General features: G+C 39.6%; 1 protein-coding gene and 1 long non-coding RNA gene across 2 annotated transcripts in view; one reads left to right on the top strand and one right to left on the bottom strand.

Annotated features, from left to right (window-relative positions):
- LOC108702522 overlaps window positions 1-26,313 on the bottom strand; it is a 103,508-nt gene that overhangs the window by 59,699 nt on the left and 17,496 nt on the right. The gene's annotated exons all lie outside the window — the stretch shown is intronic.
- hoxb1.S (homeobox B1 S homeolog) lies at window positions 6,834-9,931 on the top strand. The gene is made up of 2 exons (XM_018238031.2): window positions 6,834-8,080; window positions 8,875-9,931. The coding sequence occupies exons 1-2, from the start codon at window positions 7,486-7,488 to the stop codon at window positions 9,192-9,194; spliced, it is 915 nt and encodes a 304-aa protein (XP_018093520.1). The 5' UTR covers window positions 6,834-7,485; the 3' UTR covers window positions 9,195-9,931.

Genomic DNA, 26,313 nt, shown 5'->3' with positions numbered 1-26,313 from the left:
CGACTGTTGAAAAGCGCATCGCCTCGTGTGGTTAGCACAGGCGTTTTTACATAGGCGCCCATACAAAACTGTCGCCTGCGCCGGTCGCGGCGACTGGCGCGGCGCTTTGTCGCCGCGACCGCAAACGCGTGGCTATCTCCCCGTGTGGAATAGCCCTAAAACACTTTCATTTTTTGGTGTTGCTGTTACTACAAGGTACAACTTGTAGAAGACTGGTGCATAGCCTCACCAAAAGTCACGGGGGCAGGAGTGAGAAATGGCTGTGCACAGCAGACAGGTGTTGTTTAGACCAACTTTACAAACAACACACAAATGTTCAAAGTAAACTGTGTAAGTTACTTGCAAATTGAACAGTCCGCCTCCATGACCACCTATGAAGTTAGTGAACCTTTCTATTAAAGGAAAACTATACCACTCAAACAATGTAGGTCTCTATAAAGATATATTGCTTAATACAGCTCATATGTAAAACCCTGCTTCATGTACTGTAAATAAACCATTTTCACAATTTTAATGAATTTAGTAAAGTTTACTTTTTAACAGTTAATCAGTTATTTACAATCTTCTATAATGAATGGATTTTAATGTGTGATATATAATAATGAATTAACTTTAATCTCACCTGGGTCAATTTAATCCTGGTTATTAAAGTTAACTTCTTAATTTCATTTGAAGCACTAGCACTTTATAGCACAATATTAATTAATCCTGTTACATGATTTTTAATTGCTAATGAATTATTAGCACCTAGCACATAGCACTTTATTGGGTAACCCAGCAATGGCTGCCCAATAATTGAAGCAACACTGGGTTAGTAACCGTTAACGAAACTGTTAATAAACTCTGACACTGCTGCACTAATATTTGAATTTTCTTTAATTGGTGGTCAATTGAATAGAGAGGGGTTTTACTTCTTTTCATTTCTATAACACATTATTTTGGTAATCACACCTCTTTCGTTCGGAAAACGTATTGCTTTTTTAGGAAGGTACACTGAACAATTCTTTCTTTATACATTTTCACAGTAATATCATTCTTTAGTAGTATGTGCCATTGGGTAATCATAAATAGAAAATTGCCATTTTAAAAAATAAGGGCCGCCCCCTGGGATCGTATGATTCACTGTGCTCACAAACAAACCATTCATGTTAGGTCACATGAGCCAATTAACAGACAGGGTTCTGTCTTTTGCTTCAACACTTCTTCCTGTTACAGTTACAGCTGTAGTATTTCTGGTCAGGTGATCTCTTCCTGTTACAGTTAGAGTTGCAGTATTTCTGGTCAGGTGATCTCTGAGGCAGCACACAGACCATCACGAAATGGTGGTTCAAAGCAAGAGATGTAAAAAGTCCGTATTTACTTAAATATATATCGGTATGACAAGATTCTTTAAAATGACTCTTAATTTGATATCAACTGTTGCTCAAGTATTCATTTTGGGGGTATAGTTTTCCTTTAATGCTTAATTCCCCACACTTCCTGTTTGTTAGCCCTTTCTAGCTTGTTCTCATAAAGAACTTACACATAAAACTATGCTTCACACTTATTGGCACATTCACAATTCCCCTTTCTGGCTTAACCTTCTACTGAGGCTCATTTATCTCTCTTCCCACAAATTCTTCCTCCTATCACAGAGAAAATTCCAACTTGGTCTTATATATCAGGGATGCTGCACTGTGAAAGCAAAAAGAGGGGCCTTCATAAGCCCTTATTATGAACTAATCTTTCGCCCATCACATATGTACCCATATTGAGCAATAGGCACTCCTTTTAAAGGGGTTTTCACCTTCAAAAACTTTTTTTTTTTTTTTAGTTCAGTTGTTTTCAGATAGTTCCCCAGAAATAAAGACTTTTTCCAATTACTTATTTTCTATTTAATTCTATTTAATTCTAAGGCTAAGGCCACACTAGGCGATAGCGCCGCGATTTGACTCGCGGCGACTTTTTGCCGCGACTTTTAAGCCGCAATCGCTGGGGAAACATTTGCGCTGGCGTCTATGGGGAATCGCGAAAAATCGCCAGCGTAAAAACACACGCGGCGATCTTTTCTCTACTGTCGCTCGAAATTGCCTCGCTAGGAGATTTCAAGCGACAATAGAAAAAAGATCGCCGCGTGTGTTTTTACGCTCGCGATTCCCCATAGACGCCAGCGCAAAAGTTTCCCCAGCGATTGCGGCTTAAAAGTCGCGGCGAAAAGTCGCCGCGAGTCAAATCGCGGCGCTATCGCCTAGTGTGGCCTTAGCCTAAAGCAGCTCTGGGGAGGAGGGTCGCCGAATCTGTAACTGTTCTAAATTGATAGATTTAGTTGATACATTTGTTATTTGTCCCTGCTGAGCAAAATCCATGAACTTCATTACTGTTATAATTGATACAATAGTTGCTAATATTCCAAAGATACTGCTGAGAAATGTATCAACTAAATATATCAACTAAATGTAACAACTAAATGTAACAACTAACTGTAGCCAACTGTAACAGTTCAGATGCTCCTGGATCACTGAGCTGCCAGACACCAGTGACACGAACATTAAACTTTAAACTTACATTTTGGAAATATGATAAAAAAAAAAAAATGGAAACAATTGAAAACAGTCTTTATTTCTGGGGAACAATCTGAAACAAACTGGACTGAAAAAAGTGTTTGGAAGGTGAAACCCCCCCTTAAAGGAGTGCAAAGATTTAAAGTACACATAACAAGGCAAGATAAGAAGGGAATAACTGTTCATAACTTAAGAACAATATACAATAGTGAATCTGCCTAAAATATGGCCACCTGAAGATAGAATGTTTTTTTCTCCTGCGGTCACTCATAGTTTTGTATATAGCAATCAGTAAGGGCTGCTTTGTAACATCTCTAATGGCTCCTTTTGTGTAAAATACTGTATGTAGCAGTTCTGCTGCAACTCATTTTAAAACTACACATGCTTTTTATGGCAAATTCATTGGAAACATTCGATGATGGCAGCATCCCATTGAAACTTGCAAGGAGGAAAATACAGGGATGAAGCTGAAGAGGTGCTTTTAGCATAATAGGAAGGCAACTGCAAAATATGCATATCAGCAATAAATTAGTTTTTTGAGACTAGAATATTTTCTTGAATGTTTGGCTGGTTACAGAACAATTAATGAATAATATATAGCAAATGCTAGATCATGGCAGACACACAGAATACCAGCCAATGACAGATAATAAACAGTAATACAATTTTGGCACATGTATGGCCACTATCCTATTGTTTCATTCCATACTGATGACCAATAAAATATTGAGTCAGGGCACATAGTACTCAATCCATCAGGATCAGTAGAAGACTTGCCATACATACCCAGATGGCAGAACAATATGATCAAAAATGGACAAATTCATTGGAAAAATCTGCCATAATTACATATGGGAAACCCACTGCCTAAAACATATGTAGAGCTGACAGGCAGAATTCTTCATAGGTGAATATTTGGCCCCAACTATTTTTGGCCTCATTACAGCTATGCTCTACAAACCAGGGGTACAGGGGGTACTATGTTTAGGGGTACTGAAGCAGAATAAGGAATATGAAAATGTGAAGGTCAGATTTACATACGACAAAGGGAGTGGGGCTTTTTGGGAAGTTGGGGGCTTGCACAGACTGCGGGTGTGTTTTTTGGTGCAATGGGCAAGGTCAGGGTAGATCAAGGACATGTTAGGAGCACAATTCAATTAAACATGTTTTTCTATTTAGGCCCCATTGTACATAGTTAACAGGGACAACTGCTCAGTAGGAGGTGGCCTGCTAGTAGTAGTAAGGGACCCCATAATTTCTGTGTACAGTAATAGTAGTAGTAGTAGTAGTAGTAGTAGTAGTAGTAGTAGCAGTAGTAGGTATGGGCAAAATGTTACCAGTGAAGCTTTCCTCTGAAATTCTGGGGCACTTTGATATTTACTGATCAATATTGGCAACACAATGCCTTCTTCTCTAGTCCTTTAGATGTGTGCCATATGGCTAATAATCATAATTTATATTTATAGTGCAAAACAATAAGTAGACAAAAATGGTGGCTTAGTACAATTTGAACATACATTGCTTGAGAATTTCATCTGAATTTATAGCCGGTTTCTTTCTGTTGCCTCAAGCACAAAAATGCAGCACGAATTTCTTTCATTTTCTCACTAATTCTAATTTCTACATTATTTTATATTTGCACATATTGAATTATATTATTCTAAGAACTCATTTTTGCTGTAGAGTTTGACAGCTACATAAGCATAATGTAGAAGACGCTGCAATATAAATTAGAAACAAATTGCCAAAGAAACAATTAATAGCCTGTAGCAAAACAATTGCATCCAACAAGGTTTGATATCAGGAAAGCAGCCACAAATGAACAAGACTTGGAAACAGTAACATTTAGCCACTTGCTGAAGCAACTGCCAATGCTGTGCTGTCAGAATGAGGAAAGAACAAGTCATTTTCAGGCAATGCTAGAAAATAACAAGGGGAATAATACAGTAATGGGCAGGGAGGCTAAAGTTGGATGTATTTAGTCTAGCTATGACAGCTTCTTGTGGTATTGGGAATGTTACTTATTGCCTCCCTGTTCCTCTTGCAGAAAATGAAGGGTTTATTTTGTAAAATAGCTATGTTTCAATAACCCAGAGCAACCAATAACTGTGTCAGCATTAAGAGAATTTACTGGGAACACACTGCAATTGCGAAACACACAGGACCCATTGGGGTCCTACTAGCTCCCAGCAGTCACAGGCTGTGCTGTTGCTATAGTTACACCCCTGACTCAACAGCTGGGTTTAATGCAGTTAGAAAAATAGCAATCATCTGATTGGTTGCTATGGGTTACTGGATCAAGGCAAACTGTGAATATTATTACATAAACTCTGACTGTAAGCTGTTTGCACTTTATAAAACACAAAACATAGCAGCTAAGTAGGTCCGGACTGAGAATTAAAATAGGCCCTGGCATTTCAGGTACACAGAGTCCTATTCAGCCCACTAAATACTGACTTTCTATGGCACCTAATAGCAGCCCCTCTGGCATTTGCCAGAACCCACAGATTGCCAGTCCAGGCCTGCAGCTAAGAGACAAGCACAAATAATATTTTTTTTTCAGAGGACTATGGTCTACTAATAAAGTCAACATGTATCTTTAATACAATATTTTCCCTTTTCTTAAAAATTTAAACTTTGATTATTGGCATGGGCTATTCTGAGAATATTTGCAAATTTATATATGTGTGTATGTGTGGGAGATGATTGCAATGAAGGTCCACCTCGTAACCTAATAAAATAGCACCACTAGTTGTAAAGCATTAGGGACAAAATACATTCATTAAAATGTTAAGTATTTGGAAATGTAACTGCTACAGAAAGCAGTATTTGTCTGGCTGTTTATTTTCTCTGCTCTGCTAGCTTTCATTCCTGAAACAATGCAACTGAATCTGCATGGACAGACGTGAAGGAGAACTGACTTCTGCTACATTGTATTGGGAGTCAGAACCGGAGAACAAAAAGAAGCTTTTGAAAATCGGTGAGATTTTTAAATGTAGTTTGCTCTGTACCTTCCAGACCGACTGTAGGGCTGTATATTGAAAAAATCTCTGTATTTGACTATTGTTTATGTACAGACAAATGATATTTGGTCAATGCTGCCCAAGAAAGTCGTTTTGTTTAGACTTTGGTATTCTAATAAAATGTGCTGTTCTAGGAGTGAAAAAAAAATGGAAAAGTAGATGTTGACAGAAACACTAAATTTTGGGGGATTGTTTTTTTTTTTTACACTCACCACTGTGCTGGATAAAATTGGTTTCTCAAGGCAATGCAGATTAGAGCAAATAAAACTGCTTTCCCTGCCTCACTTGTATATCAGATGTGTATATATGTGAAGGTTACTACAGGCCTCTATAAAACCAATGGGTATTCCTCCTACTTTTCAGTCCAGTCCCTTCAAATACAGAAAATTATGTTTAGAACAGAGTGAGGGAACTGTGTAAACTAATCATTTGAAGACATGTAACGAAGATGTTGAAGAAGTTATCCCTAATTCCCTAACTTCAGAAGAAATATTCCATTACAGGTCCATGTATCACTATTACACAGGCTGAGCGCACGAATAAAGGCAAAACTTGAGAGCCTGCGCGTACTTACATATGGAAACAATTTAAATACCACTGCGTGCAATATTAAATTAACGAAATCCTTATTAAGAAATCCTTAAAAACGCAGTCCCTGTCGTTGGCAAGTGGGGGATCTTGATTGTCCCGCTAATTCTGAAGCGCACAGTTTATTCGTTAATGTCCAATCTTGTAATAAATGTGAAATAATGCCCCCTATTAAAAGAAAGCGTGGAAGAGACGTTTACCCTAGTTACAATAATTTGACATCATAAATACAGTCTTACAGAAGTTTAAACGTGGCCCTCCTCTGGGATCCATAAGACTGGCTTGAACAAATGGTTCATTAAAAGAGATTTAGATGAAGGACTTGGCTGAGGAAGAATCTTGTAAGAAGTGTTGTTGCACATCCAGAGAGCAGAGGAGTTAGTGCATATTCTGACAAGTTTTACAAATGAGGGTGGGCGTCATATTGTTACTTGCCCTTGTCTCCCGTGTTGTAACAAGTAAATAAATGTTGCTTACCTACCCGTTTTCTATTAACACGAGGAGTGTGTGGGAGAGACTCATTTCCCAATCTTCTCTTTCCAACAAAGACATTACAGAAAGGGAGACAGGTCGCTACCATGAGCCCAGTGGGCTATAAAATGCACCCACATTAATCAAAGGGGAACGGAAAAACGACATCACTGTGACAAATACCCGTATTGGGATCGAAACGTCGTTTGCAGCCATTGCGAGCAGCGCCTTTCAGTCTAATACAGAGACACTCAGTTTAAGTATTTATTGTTTGAAGGGAATCGTGTACAAAAGCTATTTCAAATAATTCCAAACGAAATAAAGAATTACATTTATGTATTTACTTTTGTTTTACACTGATATAAGCAATTGGCAGGATCTACATTTGGAATGGAGAATGTTCTGTTAATTCTGCCAGATGGAGCTCCAGTTAAAAAAAAAAAAAGAACCTTTTAAATGAAACAGGGTTTTCTTCTAATTTGCCACTTCTCTTTCTTTTTGCTTGAGGTCTTTTTACAGTTAAAAAAAAAGTCCTGAATAATTCCGAGTTTCCCTTTGGAGGTAGAAGAAAGATTCTGATGCTAACTTGTCGTTATCAGATTGATGGGCCGGGTTTGATTGAAGTCTCTTTGTCATGCAAATGTCACTGGGGCATGATGGATGGGGGCCCAGATATCTGACAAGCTTCAGGAGGTCCACAGCCATTGGTCCCTAGAGAATCACGTGTGCTCTGGGTGAGAGACAGAGGGGTTTGAAGCCTGGCAAGGCATGGATGGAAGTTTACAGATTTGACATACTACCTAAAGGTTGTAGGGCAGAAGGAATCCCCGAAAAACAGGTTGACCCTCCTCCATCACTGGCAGATGGACAATACCAGAATGAGTTCCTTTCTGGACTATGCAATTTGTAACCGTGGGACGAGCGCCTACTCACCCAGAGGATACCATCATTTTGACCAAGGGACACCCGCCTTCCCTGCTTGCCCCAGTGCCAATGACATTTATAATGGGGATGGAAGGTTTGTTGTTGGAGGGGGAAGTGGTTCCATCCCAAGCCATCTCCACCAGCAGAACCCCAGTTACCCTCACCAGCCCAGCGCTGGAGTCCCCTATGCCAACCCCTTAACAAGTTACACCCCACAAACTTGCAACCAGCCTTATGGACACCAGGCATATGCCAGCCAAGAAGCAGATGGCATTTATTATCAACAAACAGCCTACTGCTCCAACACTGGACCCAACTCCAACTCTTTTTCTGATGGCTACTGTGGAGCTGTACCAGGGCCTGTCCAGTACCAACAGCACCCTTATGGGCAGGAGCACCAGGGGCTGATCCAAGCCTACAACAACCCTCCGTCTATACTGCACGAGGAGAAGGAGCCCTCCTGTCCTCCAGATCAAGCTCTACCCAACCACACCTTTGACTGGATGAAAGTAAAGAGAAATCCACCCAAAACAAGTAAGTACCAGTATGAGACATTGCTTCTCGTGGCTATGAGCTATTGTATCTGCTTTAGTCGGGCCTCCACTTCACCTTATATCCACATATGTGGGCGAGAGCGATTACTGTATCATCAATCTTCTGTCATAGCCAAGTCTCATCAACCTCCCACCCCTGCAATAAATCCCCTCATCATATACAACTCGTTCATCCATTCATAACTACTGTACTACTGAACATTCGGCTATTGAGCCTGTGTGTTTATAAGTGTACCCTAATTGTATGCTACCATTATCTACTGGTGTAACTAATGCGCAAATTCAGAATGTGTCAAGTAATATTCCTGAATTTTTTTACAGAGGTTCTAGTTACTACACTATATAGATAAATATATAGCATCTAATCAATTCGATTTGTAACATTGCCTTGTAAATTGATACAAAATATAACAAAACTCCTTTACCGTTAGTAGTTACAAATATTATATTTATACCCATGAATGGAGCTAAATGTCCTGTTCTCTGCTTCATTAGGGTTGATTTTTACCACTGCGTATTTTGCTTTTCATTTTGCAAATTTCTGGCAAGTACAGGTAGGAGTCCAAGCCACTGGCTACCAACAAGGAGTGATTGCAGTTTTAGGGTGAGGGCAGACTCTGAGCAGTGGGTGTAGCCACCAAGTAAATGATGAGTTCCGACTTAGAGGGTCCTTCGGGGCTCCATATTGTATGGCTCCCTCTCTTGCTGTACATTGTGGAAACAGTATATAAAGTTTCTATGAATTCTAAAGGATTCCCCTTTGTGTCCTCACAGCCAAACCGGTGGACTTTGGACTCAGTGCCCAACAAAACACCATCAGGACCAACTTCACGACCAAACAACTGACAGAGCTGGAGAAGGAATTCCATTTTAACAAGTACTTGACCCGGGCCAGGAGAGTAGAGATCGCAGCCACTCTAGAACTGAACGAAACCCAGGTGAAAATCTGGTTCCAGAACCGGAGAATGAAGCAGAAGAAACGAGAAAGAGAAGGACTGGCCCCGGGTGCCATGAAGGGCTCCATGAAAGAGAATGGGGAGATTTCAGACCTGTCCAGTTCTACATCTCCAGATGCCTCTCCCAACTCAGTGTAGCCACATGCAATGGACATAAAGGAAAGCACACATAGATGTTGTATATATTTTATTTTCTTCTACAGATTCCTTCCTATTTATATACAAGATTAGTCTACAGGGTCGTCACTGTATCCGCGGAACACAAGGACAAGAACTGCCCGTTCCTCTCAGGGAACCTCAGAATTCAGGGGACACGCACTTGGAGAAATATCCATGAGCTCCTGTCTGATCCAAATGTGGCCTATTTATCCTTATCTCCCTATGTGGCTGTACAGGAGAGAAGCATATGGGGGTAGAGTTCCTTCCTTCTGTAATAGAAACTAAGCGCTGGCTTAATTGTATTTGTAATTATATCATGAATGTTTTAGGGTTTGATAATATTTGATTTAAATATTGGAACAAGATACATTTTAGAGAAAAAATACAGGTGTGCATTATTTTAAAAATATTCTGTTGTTGCACCTACACTATACTGGACTGGTTGGCTATATGGAGGGGGGGAGGGGTTAAAGGTATTCCAAGCAGGGATGACATAGCAGTCCTACAAAGGAAAAAATGGAAGCCACTATTAAGCACATGTATCTCTTTCTGTGCAGTTAGCACCTCTAGTAGCTACTGGGGCTGTGGACAACAGGTATAGTAGGGAGAGATGGTGCCTATAGTAGCAGTGGGATAATAGTCTCTGGGAAGGGAGTGTGACTGTGGGATAGCAGGTATAGTAGGGAGAGAGATGGTGCCTATAGTAACAGTGGGGATAATAGTCTCTGGGAAGGGAGTGTGACTGTGGGATAGCAGGTATAGTAGGGAGAGATGTGTCTATAGTAACAGTGGATAATAGTCTCTGGGAAGGGAGTGTGACTGTGGGATAGCAGGTATAGTAGGGAGAGATGGTGCCTATAGTAACAGTGGGGATAATAGTCTGTGGGAAGGGAGTGTGACTGTGGGATAGCAGGTATAGTAGGGAGAAATGGTGCCTATAGTAATAGTGGGATAATAGTCTCTGGGAAGGGAGTGTGACTGTGGGATAGCAGGTATAGTAGGGAGAGATGGTGTCTATAGTAACAGTGGATAATAGTCTCTGGGAAGAGAGTATGACTGTGGGATAGCAGGTATAGTAGGGAGAGATGGTGCCTATAGTAACAGTGGATAATAGTCTCTGGGAAGGGAGTGTGACTGTGGGATAGCAGGTATAGTAGGGAGAGATGGTGCCTATAGTAACAGTGGGATAAAAGTCATTGGGAAGGGAGTGTGACTGTGGGATAGCAGGTATAGTAGGGAGAGATGTGTCTATAGTAACAGTGGGATAAAAGTCATTGGGAAGGGAGTGTGACTGTGGGATAGCAGGTATAGTAGGGAGAGATGTGTCTATAGTAACAGTGGGATAATAGTCTCTGGGAAGGGAGTGTGACTGTGGGATAGCAGGTATAGTAGGGAGAGATGGTGTCTATAGTAACAGTGGATAATAGTCTCTGGGAAGGGAGTGTGACTGTGGGATAGCAGGTATAGTAGGGAGAGATGGTGCCTATAGATTAGTAACAGTTGGTTAATAGTCTCTGGGAAGGGAGTGTGATTGTGGGATAGTATGTATAGTAGGGAGAGATGGTGCCTATAGTAACAGTGGATAATAGTCTCTGGGAAGGGAGTGTGACTGTGGGATAGCAGGTATAGTAGGGAGAGATGGTGCCTATAGTAACAGTGGGATAATAGTCTCTGGGTAGTCAGGGTTTCTAGAAGTGGCTGATTTAGATGCAGGCCAAGAACCAGCCAATGGGCAAGGTACTGCCACAACTAAAGACAGCCCTGCCTCTGACAGATATTGGCCACTGTTCTGCATGCTTGAGCCACCATACATTTGGCCTACCAGTCCAGTATAGGGTATCAATTAACTCATAACAAAGAGAATAGATTGCACTAATAGTGTTCGCTAAGGATATTAGCCTTACAAACACTTGATTTTTTTTTTTAAGTTCATAAATTGTATTTCATTATAAACAGAAAGTAAAAAGACTTTAACTTGCCTGTACAATTTACAGATTCATTAGTCTGTGTTATATAGTTTGTCTAGGAATGTCTCAGTAAAATAATCTAGATTGCTTTTATTTTATATATTTTAATTGGAGCCATTCCAGTTCCCTTCTTTTTTTTCATTATTAGGAATAAATCTACCTCATTTTAGAATTTCTTGTGTTTTCAGTCTTTTAAATCAAGTTTAAATTACATTTACTGACCCTTAGGTTAAATGGCACACTGGGCTGAGGGTCGGTAGGAAACACAGAAAGAAAAGGTAATGTCTTTCCATTAGCCCATGTATCTGGCTGAAAAATGGTCAGATATCCATCCGCAGGTTTGATTTTTTTCCATCAATTGAGGACCACATCTGCATGTTGAAGCAGTCCTCAATCTGACATATTACCAGCAATTATGATAAATCATTGGCCCGAGGGCCCAACCAAAAGATCAACCGAATATTGCCCTCTGCATGATGGGGATATTGGTGAAAGATCTGCTCATTCCTCCTATACCTTGATCTCGTGTATTTTAAAATAATACGACTATTTTAAAATGGGGTCTTAAATGGATTCTGTCATGATTCTGCCTTGCTTTCAGAAAGAGCCAGCACTGCACCATGGAACTGCTTTCTGGCAGGCTGTTGTTTATCCTACTCAATGTAACTGAATGTGTCTCAGTGAGACATGGGTTTTTACTATTGAGTGTTGTTCTTAGATCTACCAGGCAGCTGTTATCTTGTGTTAGGGAGCTGTTATCTGGTTACCTTCCCATTGTTCTGATGTTTGGCTGCTGGGGGGGGGGGGAAGGGAGGGGGTGATATCACTCCAACTTGCAGTACAGCAGTAAAGAGTGACTGAAGTTTATCAGACCACAAGTCACATGACTGGGGGCAGCTGGGAAACTGACAATATGTCTAGCCCCATGTCAGATTTTAAAATTAAATATATAAAAAAATCTGTTTGCACTTTTGAGAAACAGATTTCAGTGCCGAATTCTGCTGAAACAGCACTATTAACTGATGTGCTTTGAAAAACATTTTTTTTCCATGGCAGTATCCCTTTAAGGTACTTTTAGGGTTTTTTATTACTACTGTTTGAAAAATGATCAGTGGCATAACTGGGGCAGAGCCCAGAACACTCCAGAATGTAAGTCTCTCCTCTGGGACTGGTTATTATTAAAGCCCACATGCAGCCAATCACAGGCAGGGTGATGTCTAACGTTGGCTATACATGGGCTCACTGGAAAGATATCCAACTCATTGGACCACGTGAGAAACAGACAGATATCAAGAGTGTTCCTATATATAGGTATGGCCACATTTGCATTGGGCCAACTGCCAAAATGATCATAACAGCAGGAAGTAAAGAGGACCTGTGGTATTTATAAGTGTGTTCTCAAGTAGATAAGTAATAGGGTTTTCTAACCTATCACACACAAACTGCATCCAGGTTGGTTCAAGAACCACCTTCCCTTCCATATTCCAAGCAGGATGAGGATGGTTTGATCCCTGGGGCTTCAGTGTTAACGATTACCTAGGAGATCCATGCTGTACCAATCAGGGATGGGGGGGGGAGCCTTCAGTTTCTACATGATGATGAAGAAGTTATAATTTGCCATTAGGTTCCACATTTACTAAGAACTCATGGTGTAAGCTGGAAATGAACCAATGAGAAGCAGACCTTGCAGTTGCTGAGAGTACAGGACATATAAAAGACCCAGTGAAACAAACAATCTTCTCAAAGTTAACAAAATGCACTTGTAGTGTTGTGGTGAGATGAAGAAGAGGAGCCTGAGAGAGAAAGCATGCATCCCTTTAACCTTGTGTCCTAATCAACACAAGCACCAAGAGGACATGGAAGAAACCCTTGTATTTCCGTCTAATCCCCAGCACAACACAAGTGAAACAAGGCTACAAAATTACCATTTAAATCTGAAAAGGTTTTCCCAGCATGACGCTCTCTGGTCTGTATTTATATTTCAAAGTGTTCATGCCCCCAAGCCAGGATGAGATTTGTGTGTACACATCAAAAACACCCTTTATCTTTAGAAATTCAGGTTACCAGCTATTGTCCACTCACTCTGCCCGTCCAGTACATGGCATTATACTGTAACATTACAATCTCATGAAATAAGTAGTTTGTAGGATAAATGAAATCTTTCTGCAGTTCTTATGGGTTGATAGGTGAGCTAATAGAGGTCAGGCACAGATCTTTCAGCCTCACAAATAAATGGTTCCATTTCCCATGTGGCACAGCGGCGGCACATTGTAAACTTAATACACAGGGACGTCGTGTGCTTGTTACCTTTGGGGGAGCTGCCTGTAGATGTGAAATGAGATTGGAAACGAGACAAGAGCACGGAGAGAAGTTGTGACTGCAGATTAGTAACAAGGCAAAAGGATAAAGCTCCTGTGATATATTTTGGTTTTTATCCCAAGCAATGGTCCAGTGCACCACAGACTAGGAACCAATTCCAGAAGGGGGTACATATTTATATAAAGGGAAAGCCTTCTCCACTGGCAGGGGACTTAATGAAGATGTGAGTGTTTTTACATTGTCAAAGGGGTAGTTCACCTTTAAGTTCATTTTTAGTATGTTATAAAATGGCCAACTTTTCAAATGGCCTTCATTATTATTTTTTTTTATAGTTTTTGAATGACCCCATCTAAAAACAAAAGCTCTGTAAGGCTACACATTTATTGTTATTGCTCCTTTTTATTCCTTATCTTTCTATTTAGGCCTCTCAATCATATTCCAGTCCCTTATTCAAATCGGTGCATGGTCGATAGGGCAATTTTGACCGTAGCAACCAGACTGCCAAAATCGCAAACTGGAGCTGCTGAATAAAAAGCTAAATAACTCAAAAACCCCAAATAATAAAAAATGAAAACCAATTGCAAATCGTCTCAGAATATCACTCTCTACATCATACTATCAGTCAAGTCAAAGGTGAACAACCCCTTTAATTATTATTTTTTGAACAAAAAGTGAAAAAATAGCCTACAATTCCAAACCATTGTGTTTTTATAACTGTATCGTTTTTACATGAAGGCTAAGGCAGCATTGAAATGGAGAGGAGCTACAGTGGTGACCCTTGAGTAGAAACCAGGTGCCCTGCTGGTGACCTTTCTTCTCCACCTCTCCAAACTGTCAGTGCTCCCTTTTTCCACATGACATTTTTGCCAAGGTGCCCTGAGGATTAGAAAGCTGCTAAAGGTTCCTTTCTCTTCATTTACACCACCTTCTTCTCAGTTTACCCTGCCCTGACAGCTTTATTTTACCCTTGCTTTCCGATGGACTGCTTCAATATTTACTCAAGCTGATGGCTTGTCCGGGGGCCTCCTCTTTGCAGTCCTGTCCTGCAGGCTCCTTCCCCTAGGCCGGAGTTCAGCTAAAGTTCATCTGCAAATCAAAGCAGGGAATGCTGGGCTGGATATCCCAGAACAGACCAGAGATGGACTATGATTTAAGGTCATGTTGAGGTCTTACTGCCCCATCCTAGGGCTCCAGAGACCCTGCTCTCAGCACCTTGTAAAGGATTCTGATAGGAAGCCTTTCTTTGGTTTAAAATCAATTCATGGCACATTTAGAAGGAACACTCAGTTCCCCTAAACAAGCTTCCCAGTATCCAGGATGAAGCTCAAGGGATTCCTGCTATATATATCTGTGTCTCAGCTCTAAGAGACTACAGATCCATTGGGCAATGTGCTTGTCATCATCATCCGTTCTACATTGGAACAAAAAGAAAATGCACTTTATCACGTAAAAAAAAAAGTAGCACACCGTGTAAAACTTGGTTTTATGATGATCCGTATCAACTACATACCATCTGGTACACTGACACAAAAAATTGATGATCTGCGCTTAAAGGGAAACGCCACCAAAAAGCTGCTTTTTGTAGAACACAAGAAAATGTTATTCTAATAAGCTTTCCAATATATCTTCAATCAAATATTAGTGGCTTTAGGGCAGAAACACACGCTGCTATTTCGAGAGATTAGTCACTCAGCAACAAATCTCTTCTTCTTCGGACGACTAATCTCCCGAACTGCCTTCCCTCCCGCTAGAATGTTAATAGCCGGCGGGATGGCACTCTGCTTTCCGAAGTCCCCCAAAGTTTCCTCAAGAGGCAACTTCGGGCGACTTCGGAAAACGAAGTGCTCAGAATGCCACCCCACCGGCGATTTACATTCTAGCCAGCGGGAAGGCAGTTCAGGGAGATTAGTCCCCCGAAGAAGAAGCAATTTGTCGATGGGCAACTCCCGAAATAGCAGCGTGTGTCACTGCCCTTCAAGTTACTGAAAATGTTCAATTAACATGTATAGAAATTATGTTAATTTTATTTTTTCAAAAATGGTTTTGGAGTGGGGGGGGCCAGTTTTAAGGTCCAGGAAACATTTAGAAGTTTCACCAGCTTGGCTCCTGCCAATTAAGTTCTACGGTAGAGGTCCCCAACCTTTCTTACCCATGAGCCACATTCAAATGTATAAACAGTTGTGGAGCAACACAAGCATTTGAAACATTCCTGGTGGTGCCAAATAAGGGCTGTGATTGGGTATTTGGCAGCCCCTATGTGGACTGGCAGCCTATAGGAGACTCTGTTTGGCAGTACACTTGGATTTTATGCCACCAAAACTTGCCTTCAAGCCTGGCATTCAAAAATAATAATCTTCTTTGAGGCCACTGGGAGCAACATCCAAGGGGTTGATGAGTAACATGTTACTCTTGAGCCACTGGTTGGGGATCGCTGCTCTAGGGGAATACCTGAAACCCCTTGGGTGCGGTGATGGCATGTTTCAATTTTCCTCAATTCTTTGAGCCCGTATGGACACTCCTCAGGTCCCTTGTGTTGCTCAGAACTACCCTTCTAGTTACTACATTTCCCAGGACATCACAAAGGACAGTCAGGCTGAAAACTGCTGCTGTGATGCCAGTCCATACAAGCTAATCTACAGAAAAAGCCCATAGTTTCAATGAAGTGGTGATTTGAAAGCAGATGGTACATTGCACTGGGTTAATGCGTTGACTCTGGCTCCTGTGCCTCAATCTAACATAGGCTCTTCTGCAGTCAAGAATATATTTGAAGGTAGATAACATCTTCCAACGGGCTTTACCTGGCCACATCATTCAACAGTGTCCTATAGTCATACATGTAGTTTAATATATTAAAGGGATGTTAAACTGAAAGTTCCCTGTACATATGAAAAACTCCTTTACATAGAAATGCCATTAATTCTTCATCAGTCCAACATGTTGACCTCCAGGCACATCTCATCACTTTCAAGGATCAGTGACCTCCAGGCTCCCTAATCATACACTCACATACCCGAAGGAAGGCATTATAGCTTGTAATATTCTAGAAATTCTCATGCTCACAGATATACACAAATTTCTGATCGATCTGGGTGTACGGGTTTAAAAAAAGAAGGAAAGTGTTTGATCTTGGAATCTATCAGTAATAGTAACATGAAGACAATATAGATGCATTTCAATATTTTGCATTCACTGCATCGATAGAATCTGATTTATGATCCAATAACTGGTGTAAAACAAGATATGCATCTAATTTTAATTACAGCACTTTCTATTGGAGGAAGAAGCATTATTATTTTAAAGGAGATTGTGGATACCAACCCTCAGCAGTGTAGGTTCTCCATATGGGTACTGACCGACAGATTAGGAATTACTGTTCTACAATAAAATGTCTATATCTAAAAGTAAAACAATAAATAATCCAAACACTGCAGACTGTATAGAAACAGTGCAAAAGAACAGTTTTCATATGAAATCCATGCCAGAATGTACATATCTACACACAACTGTATCTAAAGAGCTTATTAAAGGCAGGATCACACATTTATTTGTATTATCTACAGAACCAGTTCATGGGTATATGAAACGTAATCAAACAAAGTTGTTGGATAAAAATGTGAGATTAAGAAGCTGGTGGATACTGGTGACACTTTATTTTGGGGTGTGAAAAGAAATAATCACAACAAAGTTTCACAACCTCTTGAACCTCTGTCAGCATATTAAAGTCAAAAAAGGGTTCAGCCAATAGAAATAAATCTTTAATTATATTGAACAGTTCTTTAGAGTTACAATATCTTGTATTAAGCAACATTTTATTTTTGAGATTATGTACCTTTTTTTAAATTAATGCAGAAAATGTGCTTGTAGATCAAGTATGTATGTAAACGCCACACTGTAAACTGACTTGAACAGGTGCTACCTGCAAACAGTTTCAGGGAAACCATATTGACTCTAGACTTCTCACTAGAATCTAATGAGGATCTAGAAACCCAAGTGCAAATACCACATATATATATCTTAATAACACCCCATGATTAAATACAAGGGAGTAACTATAGAAGAAGCAGACCCTGTGGCTGCAGGGGGGCCCGGGAGGTATAGGGGTCCCATGAGGTTCTAATTTGTATATAATTTAAATAAATTTTGGTAAAACTGGTCAACTTGGGGGCCTGAAAAATAATCTGCTGTGGGTCCCAGTAATATCTAGTTACCCACTAAATATAAATATATATTAAAGTGGTTTGAGTGGGCACTGAGCAGAGAATATGCTGAACACAACAAGCACATACGTAGGCCTGCATCAAGATAAAAAGGTAATTATTACCGAAGAGAGGGTTGTTGAAATTTAGACCTAATTGTTTGAGATTCCTTACAAACTTGTCCTCTCTTATCAGTTGTGAATTACAAGACACAAGGCCTTGCCTTTAAGGGCCAGAGGTTATCAGTGAGTAAATAGCCAGGCCTCAGAGGCATGATGGAGTGAGAGCAGATAGTTTTATCATATATTTACAGGTTGTAACCTTAAGTAATCACTGAATTTCCCTCACCTGAATTTACACAGGTAAAGGTGCAATTATGGCCCATTTTAAGATAAAGCAGAAGATAAGGTGTACCGGCATATTCACTGTTCTGATATAATATCAGTACTTTACTGATAACAAGAGTTGAGAGATAAACTAAAGTGCTTGGAGGTAACTACCTTCACAGCTTTTCAAATCATTTTTGAAAAATAGGACAACTTCTGAATACGTTGGGGGCCCTAAAAATGAAGTTTCCGTGGGGCCCAGTAACATCTAGTTACACCACTGTACAGAGAAAAACAAAGGTATCAATAATTTGTCCACAGCTCAAAGAATTTCTAGCAGAGTAAATATATTTTCACCACAAACATTTCTCTAATTGACCTTCTAGTTGATTTACAGGTGTAAAGATTCTCCCTAACCTGCACCCTCGGGGATCTGCACACTAAGCCCCCTCAAGCCACTGCTTCAGCCCCCCTGGTTTTGGAACCACTGCTCTACAGTAAATAAAAGGCTATAACAGGTTGCTGTGAATAGAACAAAGGGGTAGCTATGGTGTAAGACCCAGGAGCAACAGAAGAATCTGCCCATGTGATGTGAATATTGAACAATCTTGGCAAAGCCCTGGGTAAATGTGTTGGCAACATAAACATAATAATAGATAAATACAGTAAATTACTGAGGGAATTTGCAGGCAATAACATCTGTGACAATCACTTTACATTCCTTACATTAAGTAAAGTTAAAAAAAAGTTTGAGATCCTGTAAACTCATAAGTTGTTATCCCATTTTGCCTCAGTATTTGGTTATGAACCCTAAGATAATAGCACAAAAAAGATAACTGTAAATACAGGAGACTTCATTTGTTCGGGGCCCCAGCAGTATAGAGCCCAGTAAACCCCCAAAAAATAAACAATTTCAGGAAAGGATGTTTAAGTGGGGGATTTTTTGGGAACCAGTAACTTCTACATTGTACTTACTCCACTGGAATCCAAGGGGTTGGTGAGCCATGGTTGGGGATCATTGGTTCGGCCGAATCCTTCTGCCCTGCCAAATCAAATCCAAATTTGCATATGCAAATTAGGGGTGGGGAGGGAAACCCGTGACTTTTTGTCACAAAACAAGGAAGTAAAAAACGTTATCCCCTTCCCACCCCTAATTTGCATATGCAAATTAGGATTAGGATTCGGTTTGGTATTTGCCTGAATCTTTTGTGAAGGATTTGCGGGTTCGGCCGAATCCAAAATAGTGGATTTGGTGCATCCCTAATATATATTACTCGTATAGTAGGTATATCTAGCCTGGGTACAATAGCCAGAAAATACGGTACAATGTAGACAGGGGATCACACTCACAGTGCTTAATGCAAAAATGTTGGTGTTTATTGGAGCAAAAAGCTAAAGGTTCGGCTAGCACTCTTAGCCTTTATCAAAGTGGTAACTGTTAGCTTTTTGCTCCAATAAACACCAGTATTTTTGCATTAAGTCCTGTGAGTGCGATCCTCTGTCTACATATATATATATATATATATATGGTATGTGCACATATATGGTTATTTCCAGATTTAAGTGGGGATCTAAAATTATTTTTTTGTGAACTTAAAAAAATACTTACTCCACTGGCACTTGACAAAGTTTCAGCTTAACCCCCTGGCATTATTTAAGTTTGTTGGGCATACACTATAAGATCCTTAATACTTGGCTGCAAACTATTAGGACATAGCACAGAAACCAGGGGCGTAACTATAGAGGAAGCAGACCCTGCGGCTGCAGGGGGCCCCAGGAGGTATAGGGGGCCCCATGAGGCTCTAATTCATATAAAATTTCTATAAATATTGCTAAAACAAGACAACCTCTGGATATATTGGGGACCCTAAAATTAACTTGCTGTGGGGCCCAGTATCATCTAGTTATGCCATGACAGAAACATTATTATACCAGTCTTTTTTTACCACAGTACAAAGTGAATACAAGACGGGAAATATGTCAAAACCCTAAAATCAACAACAGATGGACCCATGCTATTCCCTGCATTGGACACCCCTAGTTTTGGAAGCTGTTCTATGTGACTATAACTGAGGTCAATTCCCCTAGTACAGCAGCTCCAACATTACATCCAAAAGGCCTTTGTTCACCAGCTCACCTCCAATCTGATCATGTTTGGATTTATAAGTGGCCAGCTCTCTATGCACACAAGCCCACTAACAACTTCCATCACCACAGGACACTCCACACATACAAACAAGGCACAGGTAGGGGCCACCCTGAAGGGAGAGGAGACAGAAGGTCAGACAGAGATGCAGAGGAGGTGGAGAGGGTTGCATAACTTTAGCTGAAAAGCACTAAAAATGAAACAGAATAATAAATAACTAACACAAATACATGAATGAGCTTCTTTTAGAGGCCCATTTATCAAAGGTCAAATTTCGAATTCATGTGAGTTTTTTTTTAACTATAATGCATTCGAACATACTCGAAGTTCAATTGGGAGGTTATTTAAGAAATAAATCGAATATCTAAAACACGAACAAATATTACCGACTCGAAAACTTGAATAGAATTCAACTAAACTCAAATCGATTTTTTTTCTCCGAAAAAAATCTTGAATGTCGGGAAGGCTATTAACAGCTTCAAATGGGTCACTGGACGTCTCCCATTGACTTATACATAAACGCGGCAGGTTTTAGGTGGCAAATAGTCAAATTCAAATTATTCACAGGGTATAGGTTTGATAAATCCGAATTAAAATTTGAATCGAGTTTGGGTAGTTCACAATTCGAATTTGAGAGTTTTGACCAAAAAAAAAAAGAAAAATCAAAAATTCCAATTTGAATTTACTCGACCATTAAAAAACTGCCCCGTGGTTTTGAAATGGTAAAATTGATGGGGCAAATCAGGTCCTATGTAAATCTACTCACAAGTTCACAATTCGAATTTGAGAGTTTTGACCACAAATAAAAAAAAAAAAAAAATCAAAAATTCAAATTTACTCGACCATTAATAAATCTGCCCCATGGTATTGAAATGGTGTTGAAATGGTAAAATTAATGGGGCAATTAGGTCCTATGTAAATCTAGCCACTTCTTACATATCCACTTGCTGTAGCCATTATTTCCTTAATGGGGTGGTCCACATTTAAGTTAACTTTTAGTATGTTATAGAATGGCTGATTCCCAGAAATGTTTCATTTGACCATCATTTTCTATTCTTTGCAGTTTTTAAATTATTTGCCTTTTTCTTCTGACTCTTTCCAGCTTTCAAATGGGGGTCACTGACCCCATCTAAAAAAACAAATGCTCTGTAAGGATACAAATGTATGGTTATTGATACTTTTTATTCCTCATCTTTCTATTCAGGAGCTCTCCTGTTTATAGCCCAGTCTCTTATTCAAATCAATGCATGGTTGCTAGGGTAACATGGGCCGTAGCAACCAGATTGCTGAAATTGCAAACTGGAGAGGGGCTGAATAAAAAGCTAAATAACTCAAAAACATTAAAATTTAATTTAAAGGTGAACAGCTTTAATGTGAGTGTTTTGCATCTCAAGTTTTTCCATTTTACTGACCAGAAACCAAAATGTGATCTCTTTTTCTATCTGAAATGCCTTTGGTAACAGTGCCAAGAAAGCTAAAGTCAACCACAGAGATCATTGTGGCAACAGCCATGACTTCTGTCTCTTCCAACTAGTGAGGCCGGGCATTCAGTTGTGCATCATTACAATAATTCATGGACAGTGCTTCAAGTAACAGGCTCTTTAAAATGTTAACACACAGTCCTTAGAAAGATATCAATTATGTTCTTAGATAGAGACTTTATTGGTAGTAATCTAGAGTATATCTTACTTGACAGATCCTGACAACAGTTTATGGGAAGGGTCAAGTACCTGTAGCCTAGGAGCCAATTATGCTGAGATTAAGGACTTACCCTAAGCACTAACACATGCTACAGCATACACTATCTCTGTACAGACTTATTAACAGTTATGGCACTATGAATGCATGCAGATTTGGGGGCAGATTTATTAAGGGCTGAATTGAAAATTCTAATTTTCGAATTTTTTTTGGTCAAAACTCTCAAATTCGAATTGTGAATTATCCAAACTCGATTCAAGTTTTAATTTGAATTTCGAGATTTATTATACTCTGGCCCTTTAAGAACTCAAATTTGACTATTCCCCACCTAAAACCTGTATAAGTCAATGGGAGAGGTCCAGGGATCAATTTGGTGATGTTTGCAGCCTTCCTGACATTCAAGTTTTTTTTCAGAGAAAAAAAACTCGAATCAAGTTTTTAAATTCTAATAGAGTTTTTCTAATTCGAATCAAATTCGATTTGAGCTTTCGGGTCGATTCAATTAGTTCACCTTAAGAAAATTCGATTGTATTAATAAATTTGGGAGTTCGAAATTCAAGCCTTGATAAATTTGAATTATTAAATTCTGATAAACGTGCTTCTTGATGTTAAGGGGTTGTTCACCTTTACATAAATTTTTTATGCTGATGTAAAAAGTGATAGTCTGAGAAAATGTACAATTGTCTTTAGTTTAGTTATTATTTGTGGTTTTTGACTTATTTAGCTTTCTATTCAGCAGCTCTCCAGTTTGTAATTTCAGCTATTTGGATGCTAGGGCCCAAATTCCCGTAGCAACTATGAGCTGATTTCAATGAGAGACTGGAATATGAATAGGGGAGGGTTCAAATAGAAAATGAGTAATAAAAAGTAGCAATAACAATAAAGTAGCAAAACTATGCCTTAGGGCATGGACACAAATGCAGATTTTTTTAAAAAAGCCGACCGCCCCGTAAATACGCTTATCGGTTTCAAGCTTAGGCAATAGCGCATGACGGTAGCGTATTTATGCGGTGGTCAGCTTTTTTAAAAACCGTGGTGAAAATCTGCATATGTGTCCATGCACTTACAGAGCATTTATTTTTTAGATGAGGTCAGTGACCCCCATTTGAAAGCTGGAAACAGTCTGAAGAAGAAGGCAAATCATTTGATCATTTAAAATTATTCAATACAAATAATTAACTCTTTGAGTGGTGGGGATACTTTGATCTGCTCCCCCCCCATATTACCACCTTGGTGTGGCATACATGAGCAGATCAGAACCAATATCAACTCTATGGTGCTGGGGTTATGGTCCTTTACTGCTACAAACCTACCTGTTTCGAAAAACGAATACCATGCACTCACATCAGAAGGAACCGTAGCATTAAAGGGGTGGTTAACTGTTAAATTAACTTTAAGTATATTATAGAATGACTAAATCTAAGAAACTTTTTAATTGGTCTTCAATATTTTTTTTTTATATAGTTTTTGAATTATTTGTCTTCTCTTGACACTTTCCTGCTTTCAAATAGGGGGTCACTGACCCCATCTAACAACAAACGCTCTGTAAGGCTGCAAATGTATTGTTGCTGCTCGTCTTTCTATTCGGGCCTCTCCTATTCATATTCCAGTCTCTTAATTAAATTGATGCATGGTTGCTAGAGTAAGTTGGACCTTAGCAACCAGATTGCTGAAACGCCAAACTGGAGAGCTGCTGAATAGAAAGCTAAATGACTCAAAAACCACAAATAATAAAAAAAATGAAAACCAATTGCAAATTGTCTCAGTATAATCAGTCTCTAAAATACATCATACTAAAAGTTAATTTAATGGTGAACAACCCCTTTAAGAATAATCACCAGTTTTTCCACCAAGTTTATGTAGCAGTTGTTCCCAACCACCAGCAAGGCTATCTAATCCTCATTTTTATTCTTTAACCCTTGTTTGTGTATTCTCTATTTTATATGCCATGTCTATTTTGTATTATTGAAAAGCACCACTTATCCTGTTGGCAGTACATAAAAAATAATGGTGAAATGTCCTCTAGAGGTTTCAGGGGCGACATAAGGTCCAGACTGAGAGCTATATTTATAAGGGGTAATGTTTTGCTTTCACATTCATGTTTCAGACTGGTGCTAACTTCTGTGCCTGCTTATAATAGGATTATTCCAATCATTTAGTCTGAACATTCTGTCCCTATGTAAAAGCAGAAGAACAGTGATATTAGGAGAGATGTATTAGTTCTCTGCTGCCAAGTTACACACAATGAAGGCCCTGTAATACGTCCTTTCATTACCCTGCAAATGAACAGTGATAGTCTATTTGTTTAGTATGTTGCACAAAAGGATTTTCTTCTGGCCAGTTGAGGTTATTGTAATACTGAGACGGGTTATTTAAAGACTTTATTGAGCAGTCAGACCAAGACATCAGTTTAATCTAGAGGTCCACTCTTAATTCATGTCCAGATCTGTCTAGGGAGAGGGGGGTGCAAATAGGGGATATTAAACTAGACATTTTAATATTATCAGGCATGTGTCTGGGTTTTCTGTATAAGGGGTCTCTCCATAATTTGGATACCATACCTTAAGGCTATTAAAAATGTTTTATACATCAAAAATAAACAATAACATGGCTTTGCCATCAATACGGATTTGGGAAGCTTAGTAATTATCAATTACAAGGTACAGAATTATTATTACAGAGAAAAAGAAAATCGTAATAAAAAGTATTGTTAATTAAAATGTACTCTATTGGAAATGGCATTTCCATATTTCAGCTTTTTCTGCATAATTGGTTTCCGGATAATAGATCCCATTACTGTATATTATGTGCGAAGTGTTAAAAAATTTCCATATTTCAGCTTTTTCTGCATAATGGGTTTCCGGATAATAGATCCCATTACTGTATCTTATGTGCGAAGTGTTAAAGTTCTTAAAGAAATTATAATCATGCTAAATGTTATTTTTATTGAATAAAAAGGACAAGCCCTTGCGCACATTTATGGCAAGCACTTATTGGATTTGAAACCCCAGTACTTCATCTTCTTGGCATCTAAAAGGTATTAATTAATACAAACGATGTTAAAATCTGAAGGGTGAAACGGAAATGAGTTGGAATGGAGAAATAATAAGGTGATGAAATTTATCATTTGAGGCGATATTAGCAAGAAAAAAAAGTAGGTTCCCAGTTCTTTCTTTTTTAAAAGTTATCCAAACTAGGGATGCACCAAATCCACTATTTGGGATCCGGCCAAATCCCCGAATCCTTGGTGAAAGATTCGAATGAATACCGAGCTGAATCCGAATCCTAATTTGCATATGCAAATTTAGGGGCAGGAAAGGAAAAAGTGGAAAAAATTCTTCGTTTGTCATGAAAAGTCACGTGATTTCCCTACAGCCCCTAATTTACTTATACAAAATAGGATTCGGATCCGGTTTGGCCAGGCACAAGGATTCAGCCGAATCCCGCTGAAAAAGGCTGAATCCTGGCCGAATCCCGAACCGAATCCTGGATTTGATGCATCCCTAATCCAAACATACAGGGCCCACACACCATTATCATTGACCATTGTCAGTTATGAGAATCAAATGATTTTCTCATAGGGGACAGTTTTGCTAAAGCAGTACAAAATACAAAATACTGGCCAAAATGGCCAAGTTTTTTTTTTGCCCACAATCTATACACTTTATATGAAAAGTTCCATTACAATTACTACACTGCTGCCTGGGGAGTCCCACCGAGGGTCGGGTACCCGGGGGTTACCTGCAAAAAAGAGGGTATAGATAGGTGCGGGTACAGATGTGGGTTTGTGGGTCTTATCAATAGCGAGTTTTACTCCTTTACACATGTTATAAAATCTTTTTTTTTCTGCCCATGCTTACTTCTAATGATGTCACTTCTGGTTTACAATGACTTCCTGTTTCTTGATGGCCAGCGGGTTGCTCATCGGATTGCGGATAAGGCACTTATGGGTCGGGTAGCTGGTCCAAGCAGGTAAAAATGCGGGTTGCAGGTCTGGGTCGGGTTCAGAGCAGGACTCTAGCCTAGGGTTGCCACCTGTCTGGTTTTGACCTGGTTTTTTGAAGAGCTGTTCGGGTCAAAACTGGCTGCCCAGTTTTCCAAATTAGGAAAACCAGGCAGAATTTTCTGCGAATGATGATGCAATCAGCCAATCGCCAGGTCATAGACATGCCCCTGATTTCACTGCCCCGCCCCCATATGTCACTGCCGGTCCCCTCAAGCCATGCCCCCCTGGAGTTCATGGGGGGGAAAGGTAGCAGCCCTACTTTAGCCTGGGGAGATCTGATTACATAATTTCCAGAATGTTCCACAAATCAAAATGTATGTTATAGAAAATACACACTGCCCATGCACTGTTGTGCCCCTAACCTGCTACAAACCATACCCATTTAGGGCAAACCCACCATTTTTGTAGCCCCTCATGGGACTGACCAGGAAAAGACAGTT

This window comes from Xenopus laevis, chromosome 9_10S, assembly GCF_017654675.1.
Source record: "Xenopus laevis strain J_2021 chromosome 9_10S, Xenopus_laevis_v10.1, whole genome shotgun sequence".
Lineage (NCBI taxonomy): Eukaryota > Metazoa > Chordata > Amphibia > Anura > Pipidae > Xenopus > Xenopus laevis.
Note: the sequence above shows the minus strand (reverse complement) of the source record. Positions and strands in the feature narration are given on the sequence as shown.